The 22246-nt window shown below is 39.3% G+C and overlaps 1 protein-coding gene across 4 annotated transcripts in view; it reads left to right on the top strand.

Annotated features, from left to right (window-relative positions):
- nf1a (neurofibromin 1a) overlaps positions 1-9152 on the top strand; it is a 133939-nt gene extending 124787 nt beyond the window's left edge. For all 4 annotated transcript variants that reach the window (XM_026191694.2, XM_026191697.2, XM_026191695.2 and 1 more), the window contains 8 exons: positions 2052-2209; positions 2358-2480; positions 2592-2710; positions 2796-2896; positions 3558-3700; positions 3932-3978; positions 6363-6579; positions 8241-9152. In XM_026191694.2, coding sequence (XP_026047479.1) covers positions 2052-2209; positions 2358-2480; positions 2592-2710; positions 2796-2896; positions 3558-3700; positions 3932-3978; positions 6363-6579; positions 8241-8383 — 1051 coding nt within the window. In that variant the 3' untranslated portion in view covers positions 8384-9152. The remainder of the gene's footprint in view (positions 1-2051; positions 2210-2357; positions 2481-2591; positions 2711-2795; positions 2897-3557; positions 3701-3931; positions 3979-6362; positions 6580-8240) is intronic.
- The last annotated feature ends 13094 nt before the right edge of the window (positions 9153-22246 follow it).

Raw genomic sequence — 22246 nt, forward strand, 5'->3', positions numbered from 1 at the left:
ATTACATTAAAACTATCGTCACCTCTTAATGAGAAAATAAGAGCCTTCCTTCTTCAAACAAGTAGCAAACTTTGTCTGTCTGTGAAATATGCAGAAGTCATTTGTTTAGTTTCTTTTTTTAGGTCTGCTCATACAAAGAAAACAGTTTTCAGTGAATAGATGCCTTCATGGAAACTCCGACATCAGAAAATCACAATTGTCGTTTTCAACTAAAACCAACAATTTGTTTCAACAAAATCAGAATTTTGAGCAGAAAAAAACCTTAAATTTATATTAGTTATATTAATATTGTAAAAGAACCCACCCATCACTTTACTCACACTCTAGATCTTGTTTTAACATATGGCAAAAAAAAAAAACCCTGAACATTTAACAGTGTTTCCTGAAAACCCTCTTTTGTCTGATCATTTCCTGATTTAAATTTACAATAGTTGGTTAAACAGCAGTGGGGAGTAGGTTTCTTCACAGTAGATGTCTTTCTGAAAGCGCTGTAACTAAGTTTAAGAATATAATCCACCCACTGTTATCATCTTCAATGCCCTGTACCAACACAGAGCAGAGCAGCTACCTGAACGCTGCTCCAACAGAGGTCGATTATCTTGTTAATAATTTTACCTCCTTACTATCATCATCATTGTTTATTTATATAGCACTTTAAAAACACACAAGGCTGACCAAAGTGCTGAACAATAGATACTATGTATGACACTGGGTACTGTAGCTCCTGTGAAAAATAGTATCTCAAACCAGAAGTACCTGACTCCGTGGTATAATTCTCAAACACGCAGCCTAAAGCAGATAACTCGTAAGCTGGAGAGGAAATGGTGTATCACAAATTTAGAGGATCATCATTTATCCTGGAGAAATAGTTTGTTGCTGTATAAGAAAGCCCTCCACAAACCTCGAACATCTTACACACATTGAAGAAAATAAGAACAACCCCAGGTTTCTCTTCAGCACTGTAGCCAGGCTGACAAAAAGTCAGAGCTCTACTGAGCCAACCATCCCTTTAACGTTAACTAGTAATGAATTCATGATTTCACAAATAAAATTTTAACCATTAGAGAGGAAATGACCCATAATCATCTCACAGATGTAACATTATCTCTGTGCTTGTCTTGCTAGACCTCCGTTCGGCGTTCAATGTTGACCATAATATTCTATTAGAAGAATTAGAGTAAGCTGTAGTCATTACAGGTACAGCGCTGCAGTGGTTTGTATCATGTCTATCTAATAGACTCCAGTTTGTTGTAAATGGAGAGTCCTCTTCACACACTGAGGTTAATTATGGAGTTCCACAGGGTTCTGTGCTAGGACCAATTCTGTTTACATTACACATGCTTCCCTTAGGCAGTGTCAATTTGATGTTAAAGTGCAATCCAGAATCTAAAATGACTACAAAACTTTTAACTGGTGGTTATACCCCTTTCAGCCAGTCCCTAACACGCATTTCAGTTTAGGGCCAGTTAAAATTATTTCAATTTTTTTAATTAAGGCTTAAAAGGTTTGCAGTAACTGATTTGTTAATGTCAGTTAAACACAATGTTAGAGACTTCAGGACAGGTCATATTGCAGGGTACACTAAATCTGAGAAACGGAGTTATGACAGTAGGTTTAACAGCTTATTGACACTTGATTGGATTTTGTTCTCCATTTTATCCATCTACTTTTCGTGTGTGTGTGTGTGTGTGTGTGTGTGTGTGTGTGTGTGTGTGTGTGTGTGTGTATGTGTGTGTGTGTGTGTGTGTGTGTGTGTGTGTGTGTGTGTGTGTGTGTGTGTGTGTTGTCGGTGTTGTTTTGTTTGGGGTTCTTTTCTCCCATCATGGCACGGATATGTTTTTTGATTGCGGCATCATTTCATGCTCTATTCCTGTAAGTATTAGTTAGTAGTCCAATGTTTAGTTTCATGACCAAAGATAGAACCACAATTCTGTTTGGTTAGTTATCTGTCATTAGGGACAGTTGTCCACCTTCCTCCATTGTGGAATTTCTAGGTTAAAAATGAGTTTGTAACCTACTTGCTAACAATTGTTCTGTTACTGTCCTCTCAGAACTTTGAATGAGACTCAGCCGTGGACATCACCTCAGGTTTCAGAGCGCTACCTTTCAGCTCATTATCCAACAATGGGCCAGATTAGCCCTCGAACACGCAAGTCGATGAGCCTCGACATGGGTCAGCCTTCACAGGCCAACACCAAGAAGCTCTTGGGTATGTCCAATCCCTCAGTTTTTGTTACATCTGTCAGTCTTTCCTTAGAAGGACCCCCCGAATATCTGTGTTAAATCGCCACATTTCAAGTCTTCTGTGTGTGTGTGTGTGTGTGTGTGTGTGTGTGTGTGTGTGTGTTGTTGGCTAGGCACCCGGAAGAGCTTTGATCATCTCATATCAGACTCCAAAGCACCAAAGAGACCAGAAATGGAGTCAGGCATGACTACCCCTCCAAAGATGAGGCGTGTAGCAGAGAACGACTATGAGATAGGTGAGAGTATAGCACAAGGTATTGATCCTAGCACATCCTTCTATGTTTGATATGATTCTGAAGTTTGTTCAAGGACATATTCTATGTGATACCTGATTGTTGTAATTACAGAGACACAGAGAATTGGAAACTCTCACCTTCGCAAGGTGTCTGTATCAGAGTCCAATGTTCTGCTGGACGAGGAGGTGCTTACCGACCCAAAGATCCAGGCTCTGCTGCTCACTGTGCTGGTGAGGAAACACACCATACAGCTTACTTTATATGCTGTTACCTTTCAGTTCATGTTCACTTTTCACCCTTGTTGTTGTTTTTCAGGCCACCCAGGTCAAATACACCACTGATGACTTTGACCAGCGGATTCTGTATGAGTATTTAGCTGAAGCTAGTGTTGTCTTCCCAAAGGTTTTTCCAGTTGTGTAAGTAATGAACATGTCTAGTCCTGGTTATCTTGAGGTTTACTTTTTTTGTTTGTTTGTTTGACCTGAAAAATGTGACCTTTGAATTTTTCAGATATTTTTTGAGTATAAAGGTAAAGTCTTCATGGTTATAACTGGGACCCAATATAAGCAGACAGGATCAAATGGCTGCTGCCAGTCTTCTGTTCTTGTTCAGATTAGGTGAAATTATCCTGGGATATTTTTGGACAATGGTTGATTTTCTGTAGTGGTAGGTCAGGCTTCATTTTGCTCTTAGATAGGGAAGCTTTCCAATCCAATACTTTGCCAATCCACCCCCAGACTCATTAAAGAGCCATTGTTCCATATAGGATGCAGCTTGCTCAGTCTTTTATCTGAATGGTTATCAGCGCCTTCTAACCAATATTTTCAGTTAAAATGTTGGTTTTAACAAATATATCCTACATCAGAACAGACGAACTCTGCTATAGGTGTTCGCTTCACTAAGATTTTATAATGCTGGAAGTTATTTCTCATTTTTACACTCTTTGTGGTAATTGTCAGTGAAAATGTACCTCGATACTTTCAATTAGCAGTAAAACCCTTGAGCTTTTTAAAAGGCTAACTTGTATAACCGCATAACCATGTGCCCCAATATTGTTTTCTCTGTTCACCCTCTCAGCCACAATCTACTGGACTCCAAGATCAACACTGTGCTATCCATGTGCCAGGATATCAATCTCCTGAACCCTGTCCACGGCATTGTCCAGAGTGTGGTGTACCATGAGGAGTCACCCCCCCAGTACCAACCTTCCTATTTACAAAGTAAATTGATTTACAAGCTCTACATGCCAGCCTTCCTAGTTTTGCACTTAGTTATGTCACCTGATGCTGACAGGTACTGAAAATGGATAGAAGCTTGTAGATATTTATTCACTGAGTTGTCTTCCCCCGTTCTTAGAAGCTAAAGAAAAAAGAAGACAATTGGACGTCTTTAACTTTATGAAGATGTTTCACTACTTTCATTCCCTTCTCTTCCTTTCTCTCAATTCACAGGCTTTGGCTTTAATGGACTTTGGAGGTTTGCTGGACCCTTCTCTAAGGTACAAATAACATTTTCCTCTTGTCAATTAGTTATTTTCACTTGGGCCGCTTCAGCTGCCTTGCAGTAGAATTTCAGCTTACTAAGGAAGTACACAGCAGATCTACAACCAGGTTGTCAATTGGTGTGTTGAAATATGAAGCATCAACTCTTGGAAGCACATACATAAATACCAAAAAGTAGCAGAGAGGCTGAAAATGATCTGTGGTCTGCTTTCATGTTGATATTGGATTATGCCGCTTCGGAAAACTAGCAAAACCCAAAACTCAATAATACAGACTCCTGAATTGCATTGACAATACTGACTAAATGACTAATTGACTGAATATTTATTTATTTTCTTATGTTTTTTAATTTTATTTTTAAACGTTGCCCATTTTGATATATTGATATTGAATGGTTCAGCATGGAATCCTAATGTTTACACTTCTACTTTTTTCTGAGGGTGACTGGAATGTTTTTTTTAGTTTTGACATACCAGTTTAAGATCCTGGGAGAACATATGCTTACAAAACTTAAGTTTATACAGAAAGATGTTCAGGGGCCGTATGAATGCTCTATTTCTATCTAACAGACTCTATCACTCAAAAACACACACAGAAAGTGTTTTATTGTCCTTCTCCATCAATTTCTTCCATATTTACTGCATAACATTTTTGAAATGTTTCAGTCGGGTTTCAGGGCCCACAACAGAATCTGCCCTGCTAAAAGTATACAATGATGTGCTCCTGTCAGTTTACTCTGGGGACTGTACCATCCTCCTCCTCAACCTGCACTTTAGTGCTGGTATCAGCTGCAGAGAACTACACTGGTTCAGTTCAGTTTTATTTTGCTATACAGGACCAATCACAACAACAGTTGCCTCAGGGCGCTTTACCTCATACCTGAAAAATTAAACTTTCTCTGTCATCATTGGAAATTATTCTTCAACAGCAACACTTTGCTGTGTACCTCAGGTTCCATCTTATCACTTGTGTAGAAAGAGCATAGAAAAAAGTGCTTGTGCAAATGGGTGTAAATGAGTTGTTTAAAGCGATATATAAGAACCAGTCCATAGTTCAATTTAAATGAGCTAAACACATCAGGTGTGAAAGCACCTTTAAACTCAGAGGGGACCGGACGTTTGCTGTGGTTGGTCAAATCTGCTCTCTCAATTAAGTCTTTTAAAACTAGACTTAAAGCTTATTTTTAGTCATCGGTATTTGAGTTTATCCGAGTCTTTCTGCTCATCGCATCTCCTGTGCCTTTTTTGGGGCATGACTGTGTATGTTTTGCACCCCCAAATATCACTAGTTTCTTATTTATTTCTGTGTTCTCTTGTTTTTTTCCCCATTCTTCTTTTAATACAGCACTTAAGTTTAAAGAACTCTATGCAGTCCTGTATACGTGTACTGTTACTCCTTCCAAAAGAATTCAGAGTGTGAGTAGCAGCCAGGTGCTGCTAATAAAATGCACTTGATAAACCAATCATCAGAAAGTGTCAGCACCTTTAGAAATCCAGTTTTGGCATTATTATTTATTAGTGGAAAGACTCAAACAGTTGCCAATCTTAACTCAAACCATGCAATGGTTTGCACTTAATGAAACTGCAAAATACCTAAAGGCAGGGTACAGAGGCCTCAGGTAGCATGTTAAATGTTTATGACAGTACAAGTAAAGAAAGACTCCAGTGTGGCTTGGTTTGGAGGGATTTCCAGAAGAAAGCCGTTTGTCTCTAAAATGAACATTGCAGCACTGATTAGGTTTGTAAAGATACATCAGAGCAAACCACAAGACTTCTGGAACCATTTTCTTTGAATAAACAAGAACAAATTGGAGATGTTTGTCATTAATTACAGCATCTGGCCACCTTGTTGACCATCAACTCCTCTGTATATTCTAGAGTCAAGGGGCCAACTGTCTGACAGTTAAAACTTGATAAAAACTGGGTCATGTCACAAAAATATTCTTCAGCACACCAGGAAATCTGCAACAGAAAGGTTGAAGAAAGAGAATTAGTTGTTGTTGAAAGCCCAGAGTCCAGCAAGTATTCAAAATAAAAAGTGTCTATGGGAGGTAATCAAATGTCTAAATTAAGAAAACCTCTCATGCGCACAGCAGTTTTGTCAACACCACCAACAGTTTGTTTTCATGACGCAATTAGTAAAGCAATGTTAAATAATTTAAATTATAACCAGTGAAACAGAGCATGTTACCATCCCATCTGAAAAATCCACCCGATAAAGTGTTGACACGGGCCAGATTCTTATGCTCTTTCGGCATTTGGTTGCAGTTGTTATGCAGACGACATTGGGTTTCACTGACTGAGGATGAACCTCGTCTGTGCTGCTGTTAGACCTTGTTACCTGACTCTGATGTTGCTCATTGTGTTTGTTGTTTGTGCAGCAAACCCAGATTCCAGACTACGCTGAGCTGATTGTCAAGTTCTTGGAGGCATTGATTGACAGCTACCTGCCAGCAGCTGACGAGGAACGAGGGGAGGAGCAACTGAGGACACCTACTTCCCCCTACCCTCCTACCAGCCAGAGCCAGCTTAGCATCACTGCCAACCTCAACCTGTCAAACTCGATGACCTCACTGGCCACTTCACAGCACTCACCAGGTGTCCATCTCTCTCTACAACAAAAAGCATACAGTCACTCTAACTCTCTGTATTAAAGCTTCCTGTTTTTTCACCTCGTCTACATGTTTTACTTCATCATCTAGTGAAATCAAATCAAAATGTTCTCATCCAAGTCACAGTCCAGAGAGAAAGCTGGTCACATTCTTGTCCTACGTTACCTCCTTTTGTTTGAAAAGAAATTTCTTGTAAAGGGTTAAATATTTACCAGGAAATTTTCATCAATCATCTCGAGGGGGTTAGATGCTGAGAATTATTTTTTTGGACTAGAATTACTGCTTGCACAAAGAGAAGACTTTGAGACATGCGTAGTGTTACCTCATGTCAGTCGTCTGTCTGTGTCTTGTGTTACAGACAGTAAAACCAAAAAAGTTAATCTGTTAGTGATTAATCATCAAAGAAGATTCACAGAAACATAAAGAGAACGGTTCATGTTACTTGAAGTTGCTCTAAAAACATCTTTCTAAAGGAAAGTAGTCAGTGATGGGAGAGGTGATGTTTTAGATGTTCTGACTTGCACGACATGATCACTCCTGCGATCAAAGAGATCTCAATAAAGTCTCTGACGCAGTACTCACGTCTACCAAACCTTCCACTACACTGGCAGCCCTGATGAAGTGTGGTTAAAAAATACTAAATTTGCATTGTTTCCCTTTTCACCTTTATCTCTAGAACCAGGCTACAGTAACATCAGCAGCTCGTCTATTTAAGAATAGACGAGCTGCTGCAAATTCATAATAAGCGGGCGGTTCCGTCTTCTGCATGCTCAACCCAGGAAGCACCCTTAGCTTAAATAAGCACCCGCTGTGAGGTATGGTTTATAGCTATTTCCACAACAGGTCTGCCTTGGGCCTTGTGTTGTGTGCAGGATGTAACAAAGAACATCTTTCGACACTGTCCTGACCTGATTCTTCAACAGTTTGTTATGAGGTTGAAGGATATAATATAGACATTTTAAGACTACTAGGAAATTAACAGTGAGTGGCAGTTTACTTTATTTGTACAATAAATACATGTCACATATAAAAACAAAAATTCTGTTAAAATGCAACGCAGTATAGAAAGGAAAAGAAACTCAAAGAGCTTATTTGATGTCTGTTTAATTAGACAAACAATATTACAAACAAGCTAAGAGATGTTTCTAGAAAAAAACACATTTACAAACTCTGCAAGTCTACCTAACCAAAAGAATTACCACTCTCAAACTGTTAGCATCCATCCATAAATCCATGTATTGTAGCAGTCATAAGGCACAGGCTAAATAGAGAGACAGTCGTTTTCATTGACAATTTGCATCAACCTAAGATGCAAATTGGACTGGGAGGGAGCCGAAATACCAGAGATAAAGTCCACACACTGAGACGACATGCAAGCTCCACACAGAAAGGGCCCCTGGATGTAGATGCAGGACCGTCTTGCTGTGAGGCGACAGTGCTAACCGCTGCACCACGTCTTCTTCGCAGTACCTTTCATTCATCAGACTTGTAAATGTTTTAATTAGATAATTTCCCAAGATTAGAAACATGTGGTTGGTCTCAATAACAATATAATCTAAAGAGATTTTAAGAAAAATGAAATGGTCGAGAAAACAATCCCAGACGAAGGGAATGCCTTTAAAGCCTGTCATCCCTGTGTTCCTCCAGGTGTAGATAAGGAGAATGTCCAGTTGTCCCCCAGCTCAGCTTTGTCCAGTGGAGGTCGTACTCGCCATGGTTCAGCCAGTCAGGTCCAGAAGCAGCGCAGTGCTGGCAGCTTCAAGAGACCCAGCATCAAGAAGATTGTCTGATCGACCAGAGAAGACAGCTGCCCCGTCACACATATACTTTCTTTCTCCCCCTCTCCACCTGTCCCAGGCCTGCCAGGCCTCATGCTGCACTCCACATTTACTCTTTAGTTCCTCCTTCACGGTTGTTGCTTTGGCAGAACAGGTGATCGTGTGTTTCGTAACAAGGAGGAATATTAGCAAGGGCAAACTTGAATTCTGCTGCTTGATTTTTATTTATTTTATAATTTTTTTATCATTATAATTGTTTTCTTTCTTTCTTTTTTTTTCTCAAATCTTTAAATTTAGAGAGTACATGGTGTCAGACAGGCTCCTTCTCTTCATAGGGACAGTGTTTGGAAACACTTTAACTGTCCTGCAGTGAGGGAAGCCACACTTTAAGTGGAAAACACTGAAGGGAAAACCGTGTGAATGGATTTGGATGTCGACTGTGATGTGTCTCAGTTGGCACAGTCCAAACAGGAAGTCTCTGACTTCAGGCAAGTCCCTTGGCCTTCCTCCAGACTAAATATTCCAGTGTCAGTGAGATGGACCAAACGACAACAGTAAATAGGTGATTGGGTGTGTCTGCGAGAAAAGACCTCTTCTCTGGACATCTCAGCTCCCCTCTCCCAGTACTGTACATATGTTACATAGATTATGTATAACTAGTCCTTAGTTCTAATTTAGATGTGGATGTTTTCTCCATGGTGTGCCTTTGTCAGGGTTTTTCAATGTGTACAATTTGTAAAGTAAAATTAAAATCTTGCTGGGGACAAAGACCAGGTACTAATCTTGGAGGCGAGCCATCCATATCTTCACAAGTTCACCAAGCTATGTCACGACAGGCCTCCAATGATCATCAAATATACAATCATCAATATACCCTGCTGCCTGAAAATATTTATCTTGTACAAGTAGATCATAGTACACGATTCATCTATTTACTTTCCATAAACTGTCTTTCAACATGAAGATTGCAAAACACTAGAGAAAATGCATCTGTAAATAGCTGCGAGCTTTCGGGTTTGTTTGGTTTTTCTGTCCTCGTGTTTTTTGTTGATATTTTATTATGAACTGTATTTTTTTTAGCAGCATAGCATTAAATTTGTTTACACATGGACCATGAAAATTGAGTAATAGGCAATAATCCTCAACTCTCAAACTTTGTCAACCTCTACCTTTTTTTTTTTCCTTCACACAAACCGGAAGAACACATTACTGTCAGCTTGGTGCAATATGTGGCCAACTTCTGAGTTACTTGTTCAAATAGAGATTTAACTCATAGTGGACAGCGTGGTGTCTAGGTGTGTTTCATCTCGGCAGTCTGAGCTGGATCCTTGAAAGGAAAGTCCAACCAGTAAGCAGCTTCGTCTGTTAGAGGAGTTGACTGTGCTCTTCTGTTTTTAAATCTGACTAAAGTCACCACTGTTCCCTTCTGTACGAAAGTGAAAATCAAAAAACTCGTCACTGTCATGCAGCCAGAGTCTTGCCTTCTACTTGGCTCATAAACGAGCCGTAGCTCACGTCCTGAGCCTCTGCCGTTTTGAGCTTTCAGTGATCTTTGCTGTGCAATCATCATTTTCATAACAAAATTATTTACTCACAGAAACTCATTACCTTTATTATTCAGGATGATTTTCAAAATAAATGTATTTTATTGACACTTTGTTTTATCAGCAAACATTACCAGTATTGAAATAATAATATTCGTGTTTACTTTTCATGTTCTTATAAACATTGATTTTGAAAATAAGCCTAAAACAGACATTTTTTTTTTAAATTGTGATTATAGCCATCAGCTGCTTTATCCCCAGATGTCTTTGCTAAGATGGAGTATTAAGTAATCGTCCATCTGCCCGGCCCTTAAAACCATATCTGAATCCCATCTACTGGACAGAAACTGGTTCTGAATTATGTCAACAGTGTCAGAAGCACCTGTTTCCAAGATGTAGGTGTCATGTTATCTTTATATACGCCTGATAGCTCACAGCAGTACCAAAAAGTGTAAAATTAGACAATTTTCTACAAAATTACCCAAAACAATAGGTCACAGAGCAGAACAAAGCACTAAGACTGTGACTTATGGTTCATTTCTATAGCTCCTTTGACCTTTTCTGAGAACAAAATGTTTGATCAAAGAGGGTGACAAAGTGACTGACTATAGTGGCAACTGACAGTGCTGGACATTTACTTTATATGTAGCTGCCCACAAAAAAGATCAGGTATTCAGAAAGAAATGGGCATCATACCCCGCTCCATTTGGTATGGTTTTCTAGCATTACTGAAAAATGGTGAAATAAAATGTGGTTTCGGTTTCAGTCCTTTAAAGTAATTCCAGAGCTCCCAGTCCGCATGATCATAGAGATGACAGGTCTTCACTTGCAGAGACTGAGCAGATTCTTTGGGGGAAGTACGTGGTAGTAAATGCTTTTCATCTGTGTGGCTTTAGAACGGTCTACATAACAAGAATTGTGTTTCAGCTCATTTACTACATATCACGGGAACTGTGCATCACTGCTGACTGTTTTCAAAGCATGCTGTTGTGTTTTAGATGCTGTACTGCAGTTCTAACTTTCAGGGCAGCCTGCATGTGGTAATAGAAAGTGAGATAACAAAACAAATCTGCAGTACAACCCAACACGTCTCTACGTGCAATGGTGTCAAAGTATAAGAAACCGGAATGGTTTACTTTTACACTCACACTGTTCCACTCACTACATATGTTGGTCACAATACTCCAAAAATTGTTCACAATTAAAATTAAATCATTAAAAATTATTGGCTCTTTCATTATTGGGTTTTTTAAACTGCCAGTCATTGCTATCGTTATTGTCTTTCCATTATTATTATTACTCTTCACAATAACAATAAACCTCTGACAACACGAGCAGTCACGACGGTCAGTATAGATTACTTAACCTGCCTTGCAGGCTGATCTGGATGTTGGAACCTGTAGCTGTTTTGAGAAAATGACTTGCTTTGGAAGTGATCACAAAATTTGTAGTGACACTGTGTCCTGGACCTGTGCAGTTAGTCAAAACACTTTAATCTATGCATAAAAAGAGTTGAGTATTGTTGAACAACTATGAATTTATTTTAAACATATTTTTTAAAGATTAATGTCATTTGTTGATACATCTGTGAATCGGTCGCAACAGATTTCTTTCCTTGTCTTGTAGTGGTCTGACAGGATGTTATTTTCTACTGTGCATGTAGCTCTTTCAGTCAGTATATCATGAGATTTGTCATAAAGGAGATAGAGAAATCCTTTAATGAAGGATGTTTAGTTAAATAAATGAACACATGAAACGTGACTTCTTATGTTGGCCTCCATGAGGCCATCGCTAACAGATTTTCTTGTATAAAATCAAAGAGTCAAATTCAAACAAGAAATATGTATTGCTGAAGTCCTAACATAGTTTTAAAGTACCAGAAATTAATAAATGCCCAAAGAGTCCCATTGATGTACAATCTGAAAGGGCCTGGAGGAAAAAAACATTTCTGAATGTTCCAGTGGGCTTCAGTCTTGCAGCTTTCTGGTCAGAGTGCTGAAAATGCAGGTGACTCTGGACACTTGACAGTTCTTCTATGTCAACTTCAGGCTACACAATTTGTCCATCTGAAATACTCATTCTGTCAGAATAGATGGTAATAGAGACCAAAATGTTTTGCCTTAGTTTGACAGAGACGTATAATTGGATCCATCAATATTGCTTCCTGACGAATCGTAGCATGGTGCCTTTCATGATTTGTGAGATGTCATTAGGATGGATTTAAAAGGAAGTGGCTGCTGGGAACAAGAAAAGTGTTGTCTGACCCTAGCTCCCTCATCCACTTTTCTCATTTCCAGTGTGTAAATCCTCTCCTATAGTCTTAGCCCCTTACGCCCAAAACATGAGTGGTGGCGGCGCAAATGCAAGGAGAAATGAGTCACCACAGCACCTGTCTACAATGAACATGAACGTCAGTGTTTATAAAAAAAAAAATTCACACTGACGTGATGAGAATGTATGGATGCAATTTTTTATACACTGGATGTGTATAGTTAAATCACGCCATCATTCATCTGAGAACTGCAACTTTCATGCAGAGATGGATTTCCAGGTCACAGGCAGATGTGAAACTAGAGACTGTCAAAGATGGGCTGTTAGTGCACTCTGTATTACTGTTGGTTGTAGAAGTTGTACTATGAGGTAAAAAATAAGGTAACCATTCTGTCAGATTGATTGTCATCCAATGTGAATTTAATAATGGGAATTTAAAAAAGAAACAAAAAAAAACATCAAATGTGATGTCATGTAATATTTTGTCTCTAATCCTGGCATTAGAAAGTGTTGGAGGTATGACTCACAGCTGTATAACTGCTAAAAAAAAAGCCCTTCCTATCATTTGAAGCATCTCCAGACCTCGAAGCTACTGATGATACTGAACAGATACCACGAGTGTGATGTGTTAAAATCTTATTTGACATCAGATTTTCCCAAATATTTTCTAGAGCCACACTGCAGTCACTGAGATTATGTAACTAGGCCTCCTCTAAGATCAAAATGCAGCATCAAGTTTTCTCTCTTCTTTTTCTTTTGACCCTTCAATTTGTTAAAACTCAATGAGAAACTTATGAGATGTGGATCATACAATCACTGATGCTGTTAAGGGACATATTTCTTTAGAGTTCAGTGTCAGAATTGCATTGAAACATCTCACGAGTAAGTCTGCTCACCACTCCTCACAAGTGAACTGTTGTTAAAGATATACTACAGAACTATGTCCACAGCCATCCGGTCAAAGAATCAGCTACTATACCTTTAACCAAACACAATCAGGAAACATCTGAAGGTCAGCTGTATTTGAGGAACAAGGCAACGGGTTTCCATTATTTCCAGGTTTTAGTTTGACTTGTGTGAATGAAACTATTAAAAATATATATCCATAACCTCTGACACAAGTGGTTAACTTGCACTAATTTAAAAATGGTCATGGGTTTGTAAAGATGAAAAACCTCAAAATGCGGCATGTTTTATTTGATGTTATGCAAAATTCAATGTCTGTAGAGTATTAGCCGGAGTTTTGTTTTTAATGCAGTATGTGTGGAATTGTAAATACTTTGTGTACAATTTGAGATGGTATATTTACTATACTGTACATATGTGTGACATTGTATCATTTTGTTTTTGTAAAACAGTTAGTTTCTGTATAATAATAAACAAATTTAACTACTCCAGTGTTAGTAATAAAATGGTTTACTCTTCAAAATTATGAATTTGTGTGACATTTTTAGTAAATACATCTTAGCAACAATGTAAAATTAAGTTTCTAAAAGAAAGTGCTCGTAGGTCTGTTTCAGGTGAATATCTCATATCTTCATACTATCTTCTGCAGCGTAGGTCCACCTACAAGGGTGGAGTCAAAGTTCCTACAAACATACACTAAATGATGTAGACAGTGGACTACAGGCAATCTATAAATGACATGAAGATTGTTGTTCAGATTTAACTGAGTTGTGACACCAAAATCTTTGGTATGAAACATATACCTTTTTTCTTTTGTGAATTACACTTGGTCATTATAAATAAAGACACCGGAGAATATATATATATATATTACTTATTTTATCTTCATCGTCAAAGTAATTCAGTTATGTTTTTCCATATATCCACTGGCACAGACAATAAGACGATATTATTAGCCAATTCAATCTATTTTTTATAAATTGTAAAAAAAATAATAATAAAAAAAAATCAGAGCATAATTTTGTTTCTTTTACAGTTCTGTTTCCAAATTTGTAATTTAATATTTTAATACTTCTGGTCTTCACTATAAATTTGGTACCTAAAACAGATTACTAATTTATGCCTGTCTGCTATAAACCAGCATACAACTGATTTCTTGTGTTTGTGAAGTTACATTTCATTAATTGCAAAACCAAAAGTAAAATAAGTCAGTTGGTTAAAATATAAACTCGCATTCCAGTTTTAACCACAAAAGCTGGTTTGCTCTGAACCACATACAGTTTTAGAATGACCAGCATGGAGGAAGCCAGAGCCAACAAGGCGCAAAGAGATCCAACGGCAAACTGCTGAGAAAGGCTCCAGCTGACCAGAGGCATCTACTACAAAGCAGGATTTTGGCTGGTCCAGGCAACTTCAGGGTTAACCCTGGGACGACCCACACCTCTGGAGCAATCATTTCTTAAGCCCTCAGATGAAGTAAACCAGGTCAGCCAGCTATTGCTGTCCTCCTCCATCCTGTGTGATGATTGATGGGTCCATGTTGTTGTCCCCTAGCTCTGTGGAGGATATGGGGGTCCCCTCTCCTTGTGTTTCTTCACTCTGGTAATCAAGATGAGCTAGATCTTCTCATGCCTGTGGAGCAATTACGAGCTTCATGTGAAAATATTGAAATTTGCCAAAGCTGCCAGTTTCACACCCTTTAACAAAAACTCATAGTTTTTAACCTCCTAAGACCTGAACTCTTCCACGGCATGCATTTTTCATTTCTCTTTGATATTTGGGCATATTGGGAACCAGTGAATGTAAAAACAAAGAATTACCAGATTTTTTTTACCTGATTTTTGTTTCTAAGAAAAATGAGAGCCACATATGAGGATATTCGTTTAAAATTTCGATAGAACAGTAGCAGTATAATGTCCTTGTAAGTGGATATCAGGCCCTTGTAGAGCAAAATTGAGTATTTTGGTCTATATAACCCAAAATGGGATGTCCACATATGTGGATGCCAGGTCTTAAGAGGTTAATGTAACCCAAGACCAACTGTTCCCACTAGGTGGCGCTTTGACCATTGTCAAATATGGCAGATGAAATGTGTTCAGGGTCAAAGCCTGATCACATATGAAAAATTTGGTCCAGACTGGATAATGCATGTGTGGGTGACAGCATATTAAAATTCCATAGCGAATGATCAAAATTCGCTGTGGTGCCACGGCCACCGCCTTTGAAGAAAACGCAAAAGCTCTGCAGTTTCTGTAGTTTAGACTGACCAAATATGAAGTTGAGCCGATAAAATCCCTAGGAGTTTGCAAAAGTACAACAAAATTTGCAAAATCAAAAGTTTTAACCAAAAATATCGCAGTTTTATGAGTTTTTGAGCATGTTAAAAAGACCATTTTGGGGGAAAATAATAGTAATAATAAACGGAGCAATTACAATGGGGCCTATCTGACTTCACGTACATGATTTAATACAGGGTTTAAGTTTAAACTTCAAAATCACTTCATTACATTTTCTTCTTTTCTGTGTTATTCTTAAAATAGAAAATCTATTTCCCATTTGAACATTCACTATGGATATAACTCAAGTTTCAGTTAAAGTAATTATACTTCAGTTAGATTTGTCTTTAGCATGTTCTCACATGACCATTCATTTGAACATAATCCCTTTTTAAGTGAAACACGGGAATATTTTCTTCACTTCCTCTTTAAAACTCTGGCCATTTCTCAATATGCGTATTTGTATGTACTTGAGTTGTGATACGTCATCAGTCGCAGACCAAGTAGTGTTCCAAGTACGCTCAAAATGCCCGGATGTGTTCTCGCTCCTCCCATTCTATCGAGCGTGCAGCCAAATATCCCAGAATGCATTTCGTCCAAAACTCAAATGGCGGAGGAGGGCGGGTAAAGCGTTTGAAATATTACTGTTTCTGTGACACAAAATAAACTTTTAAGAGATTTTCATGCGATGATGTAGGTGTGTAAATTACACAGCCAAACTCACCAGCTTGATAGCTTGATAGTGATGGTCAAATGACGCTTTCTGAAGCACTGAAGCGTGTGTTGAAAAACGGTTCATTACTCGAAGCTTTTCAACACAGTCCTCTCTGGTGACATCTGGTGGCCTAAAATATGAAGAGCAGCGTGAATCCACAAAATAAAACCAACTGCTTCATTATGATTGCCCACTCTACTGAGTGGAATTCTGTCTGATATTGGGCCGCCGTTGTGTTGCTTTGAACGTGTATTTTTTGGTGGTTAAAAAAATGTGTTTTATTTGTTTAATAAATAGTTTTGACCAGTAAACTCTCCTTGTTATGCACCATGGTGTGGTCTTTCTTTGCTTGTGACTTCTTGATGTTGGTAAATACAATAATTGAAAAATACCACGTTACATATAATATATACATATAATAATGTACAACACATTATGGAGTATGCTTCTGCTGTGAGGTCCTGCCTCCATGCAGGTATGCAATTAATCGCTAGAATCAGAATCAGAATCGTCTTTATTGGCCAAGTATATGTGCAGACACATACAAGGAATTTGGTTCCGGTAGATGGTGACTCTCAAGCACAGCAATGTACATCACACACACACACACACACACACACACACACACACACACACACACACACACACACACACACACACACACACACGTCTATATATACATTACACATGCGTACACATACATGCACAAAGCTGTGTAAACCAACTATAAATAACTAATCTAAACTTATATACAGAAATTAAATGAGGTGGAATGAATACTACAGAATGTACATAAGGTGCAGTTGCAGTCTGGCAGTGGACGGGTGTATTTATAAATAATATTATATTAGGGAAATTTCCCCAGACATATTTTTGACCTGGGGGTAGAATTGATTGTGAAATGGAAAAGGAAAATGCTTATGAACTTGCAAATTAAAAACATGATGCATTTAAGGTAACCCTTTCTCATTTTTATTTAAGAAGAGAATTTGTTCTAGTGTGCGATGACTGAACCTGTTCCTTTTTGTGGAGATAATTTCTCCTGCCTTAAGGAAAATCCCTTCACATGGCACAGAGGAGGCTGGAGTGCAGAGAAACTGGTAGAGATGCAGTTATACAGTCTACCTGGGCCCCACAAACTATCAGCTAAAGAGAATAAAGAAATTCAATTGCTGCACATTTGGCAGACTAACATTTTCAGATTAATTAAACAATAAAATATATAGTTTTACAACATTACATGTAAAGAGTCAAGTGGAAGTTTTTCTAAAGTTATTTAATGATATTTATATTATGGAAGCAGATTTTTGACATTTTACCTTTTTCCCGTTTTCAGATATAATAAACACGCACAAAACAAAAGCAAACGGCCAGAACACAAAGCTGGAAAACCCACCTGATCGACAAAAATCAACTCAAAATTCTCCCACACAACAGAACCTCCTTTATTCCTCGCTGGCTCCAAATCTCTCAGTGGAATGATCAGTGGTTCGCTGTCACCATCAAACACTCCACAAATCCCGCGAATGATTTGCTTCCTTATAAACCATTGAATCAGATACCGAAGCAGTTAGGCTCTAAATGAAGCTTCGGACGTCACCGATCACGTGACTCTGGCCAAACGAGTCAAGCTTCGACACAGTGCTTCTGAAGCAGTGTGTTGGTTTTTTTGACACACGCACCGGAGCTTCAGCTTCGAGCGGACCATCACTACCTGACAGGGAGGTCAAGGTTCACTAGAGCCAGCGAGCACACCTGACTCCGGACACATCATTGTTTTCCAAAAATGGCAGGAAATGAAGCCACGTCGTGCATATTAACCACAGTTATTGGTGCGACCCTTTTTGGTACAGCTGACCTTACTTAGCAAGTAAACCTGTGTGTTGTGTCTGACTACTACTTTGTGGAGAGGCGGGTGCTTCTTTTGGTTTGGCAGGCTAGATGAAACAATGGCGTGTTGCTGCCATCTACTGTTCACTACTTCCCAAGTTTTCTTCTAGATAAGCGAGCTAGGCCACACGCTCAGTCTCAGGTCTCTATATTCTCTAACAGGTTAGCACTGCATAAGTAATGTAACAGCTTTCCTTTTAAAAATATTGAAAACAGTTTTTCCAGTTGATCAAAGTCTCTGAACAGCTTTTTCCTTTGATGAACATGCTGCTGCATTACATCGAGGTGTCTCTAGAGTCAGGTCAGGTCTGGTTCTGCTCCTTAAATGCTAAAAAACCTGCAGCTGAATCACTGTATATATGATGCAGTATCGTGCCTTTGGTCCTCAACCCACCAGAGAGCCCATAAAACTGATCTGATATACACAAGCTTTTTTTAAAACTCTGTTTTCAGTATGTACACACTACAAGCCACTCTGCTACTTACATGACCTTTGACCCATCTGTATAAACTTGTAAATAGCCAATCCAAAGGTGTTCCATCCTAGAGTAGGTTATTTTTACGATATCTACTGAGTTCTTTTTCCTGTTCTTGTTGAGTATGGACCTAGAATCAGCCATGATGGTATACCTGACCAACAGACAGGAGAACACACATCCATGTTGAAGGAAACGGTTTCCAGGGCCTAATCCGTGGATCGACTTCCTTCGAGGCGTGGACGTCTATCAGCAGAGAATGTCCCTTAGTCTGTAACACAGTCAAATATATTCTCAAGTAATATTCAAGCATGCCATTCAGCGTGTTAGTACGAGCTCGGGAGCAGCTTGGGAGAACAAGAAAACAGAGACTGCTTCAGGTTGTCTTCCCAAATTGACTCAACTTTATTCACAAGTACAACAGTTTATATAGAGGGTAAAATTCATGAGACAGCAGATTATCAATTTAAACCAGTACAGACCAAGATAAGGGAGCGTCTTCCTGCCCTTGGGTGAAGAAGCATCCTTTGTGTAGTTTATTAGTTCAGCTACAATTGTGATTATCTCAGCGACATATTTTCAAGGCACAAAACAAAGAGTTCTTTCATTAGTGAAATCTGAAACAAACCATTTGGCCTTCAACAGGTGTCTCCTAAAAGATTAAGAAACTAATGTAGCTGAGGGAGTGATCTCTGTGGTATTTCAACCTTGTACCAGCCTGTGATTCTCACACATCAATTCTTGGGTCAAAGAGAAAAATAACTAAAACAAAGGGGCCTTATTGAATGACAGAGTTTTCCTGTATAATGTCACTATAAAACAATATCCAGTAAATGCTACCATGGTACTAAAATACCTAACACATGTCAACAAAGCCAATTTTTTCATGTGATGGATTTCAACTCCTCATTAAAGTTGATTTTGACTTTCTTTGCTGATCCCAAGAATTCCCAGTGCTAGCCCAGTTTTAACCAGAACTATTACATTTTGTCCTTTTCTTTTTATTAAATACTTCAGCCCAAGCCTATATTTTCTCATTTTCAAAGGCATTTCACACATTTCTATTAAAAGGACAATATTGGAGTGGTGCAGAGTTTTCGACCAAATTATATCCAGCTTCTTGATCAATTTGAACTGCTTGACTCTCTCAAGGTCCTTTCCGTAGACTTGCAGATGTTTAGTTGGTCCCTTCGTTTTATGTCCAGTTATCATACACTTATTTTTATCAATAGATATTTTAAAGCCCCAATCATTAGCCGATGTAACCACATTCTTTAAAGCTTTCTGAATTTGAACCTATATTTCAACCTGTATCGATGATGGCAGTGGTGTCGTCTTGTTGGTGGTTTATCAATGCTTTAATGAACCTCTTGGGAGATACAGGAGACCAAGAGGTAGCCCAAAAGTTTCTGTCTTACTGAACCTGTACAGGTCAAGAGGAGTGGTGTGCAGGTTTTCACATTCACACCACTCTTCCTGTCCTCCTATACAATTTATCAAATCCAACATGTGTTATCCAAATCAGTCCACTTGTTATAGTTAAACTGAAGAAACACTCCAACATTCCAGCTACTTCACTTGTTTCCTCTCTTTTATAGGTGTTAGTGTCTTGTCCGTCTCTTTTACTTTATCCAGAGTTGGGACCCGGAAGCAGAGTTGCAGTCTTACACGCCTCCACGTCTTCAGCTTCTCCTGTATAAAATCACCATTTTGTCATCTGATGATTGAAAGAGGCAACTAACACACAATAAGTGGCCACACAAAGCTAGTTATTAACTCTCTAAGTTAACCCAGGGTGTCAAAATGTCAAATGTTTGTGAAAAATCATGCACAAACAGTTATACTGTGTCTTATTCATTGAGCTACCATCACTTGTTGTCAAAAAACAACAAAATCTTTTAAATGCAGAGAATGTACATTTCTTGTGCTTGACAAGTTGGTTGATATTCTGAATAGCAATTTATGCTGAACGGCTCTGCATTTTAAAAAGTGAACATTTGGCTGTCAAATTTTATTCTGTGACTCTTTTGAGTACTGTCCAGAAGGTTGGGTCACCACTCATTTTCTCAATACTTTTAGCAGGAAAAATGGAAAATGGGTATAGTGATTTATTGAAACATGCAAATGTATATGTATGTACATTACATAAGGCAAAAACAGAGATTGTGCAATTCTAATGAGCTTGCAGGTCAGTATTAACATAACCCATACTCTGTCGGGAAAGATTTCTTGTAATTTATTTAAGCAGTCTGTTAGTAAAACTTATTTTAATTTTGAGATGTCATTCAGCTGACTGAAATTTGGAATTAAAGTGTCTCTTACTTTGCTGAATGATTTGCATTTTAGGACAAAAAGCATCTCCTGATTTTTTATATTCTTTGTTTGATTGGCTGTTTTTGTTCACTCAGTTGGGATCTATGACAGTTAAGAGATGTTCTCCCAATTTATAATCTTATACCACTGGAAAGCCTGTTTCTTTCTCCTTGACTGGTGCCACAATTGTAAGGTAAATGCATTTGTGGGTTGAGCAGCAGCGTTGTGGATGTGGGTTGTATCCACGAAAACTTGCAAAGTCATCTGCCAATGACAAATAACCTTACTTTTTGTGAAAAGTTTGTTTTGTATTTTTTAGAAAAAGAAATAATCTTGTGATTAAAACCTGTGTTCAATGTATTACTAAACATGTACGGTAAATAAACTTTACTAAACAATGAAATGAACACAAAATAATTATACTTAAACTTATGTCAAGTAAAACTCTCCTGAGTTTTAAATGCACTTTAGAACAGCACGCAGCAACACTACATATGAGCGGGCGTAGGGAGGTTTGAGGTCTTCACTCACCCCGGTTCTGTTAGCCGTCAGACTGGGGTCTGGGATGCGGGGCCTCCCTGCTACTGCAGATAAGGAGGTGGTCCGCTTGCCTCCACCCCAGAGACAAGGGTTACATCTCCTGGGTCTAGGTGCGGCTTGCCCCTCTGAGGGCGGGGGTACCTGGACCTGGGATATAGAGTATGTTTGGGGAGTGTGACTGTCTGTGCAGTGTCTATTTGTGTCTGTCTACACGTTGGGTGAGTGCCGAGTATTTGGTTGTGCATATGGGGTGGGAATGCACGTCTGTGTCCGCGTGTGCCTGTTCGTCTGTGTCTATATGTCAGGTTGGGTCTTAGACTTAACCTCTCTGGGTACATCTCAGGCCCTCTAAAGTACGGAGGCCTATCTCCCCTCACCACACTCCCTGCCGGTGGCTGATGCCCTCAGACGTTGGTGTGTTGGTGGTCCTTGTCGTCTGGGGCTGGGCGCTCATGTATGTACCGGCTCACTCCTGGTGGCCGATTGGCGGGGCCGGGCGCCTGTGGCCCGGCTGGGCTCCTTCCGGGGGCCTCTGGGCCTGAAGCTCAGTCCTCTCTGGCACAGCTGGCTGCCGGCAGAGCCCGCGGGCACGCCACTGCAACCCCCTCTGGCCTCTGCTCCGTAGCTGTGGGGTGACCTCTCCTTTGGGGCTCTACTCAGCTCTTCCCAGGAGGGTGGCACGGTTCCCCCCCCCTTTGGGGGTCCTCCTCGGGTCCTTGTACTCTGGGGCCTCTGGATATCTGAGGCCTGGATCTCCTCCATACCTGCTTCATACCCTGGTGGACGGGGCTATGGCTCCCCACACTCCCTAGCAGATCGTTACATGGAGAAACCTTTGGAATACAAGCATGCTGATCCACACAGGTATGCACACAGGTGTACACACGGGTATTCACAGACGCGGACTACACCTTTCTTGGCTGCTGCCTCAAAGCACATTGTGC

The sequence above is a fragment of the Astatotilapia calliptera genome, chromosome 14, assembly GCF_964374335.1.
Source record: "Astatotilapia calliptera chromosome 14, fAstCal68.1, whole genome shotgun sequence".
Lineage (NCBI taxonomy): Eukaryota > Metazoa > Chordata > Actinopteri > Cichliformes > Cichlidae > Astatotilapia > Astatotilapia calliptera.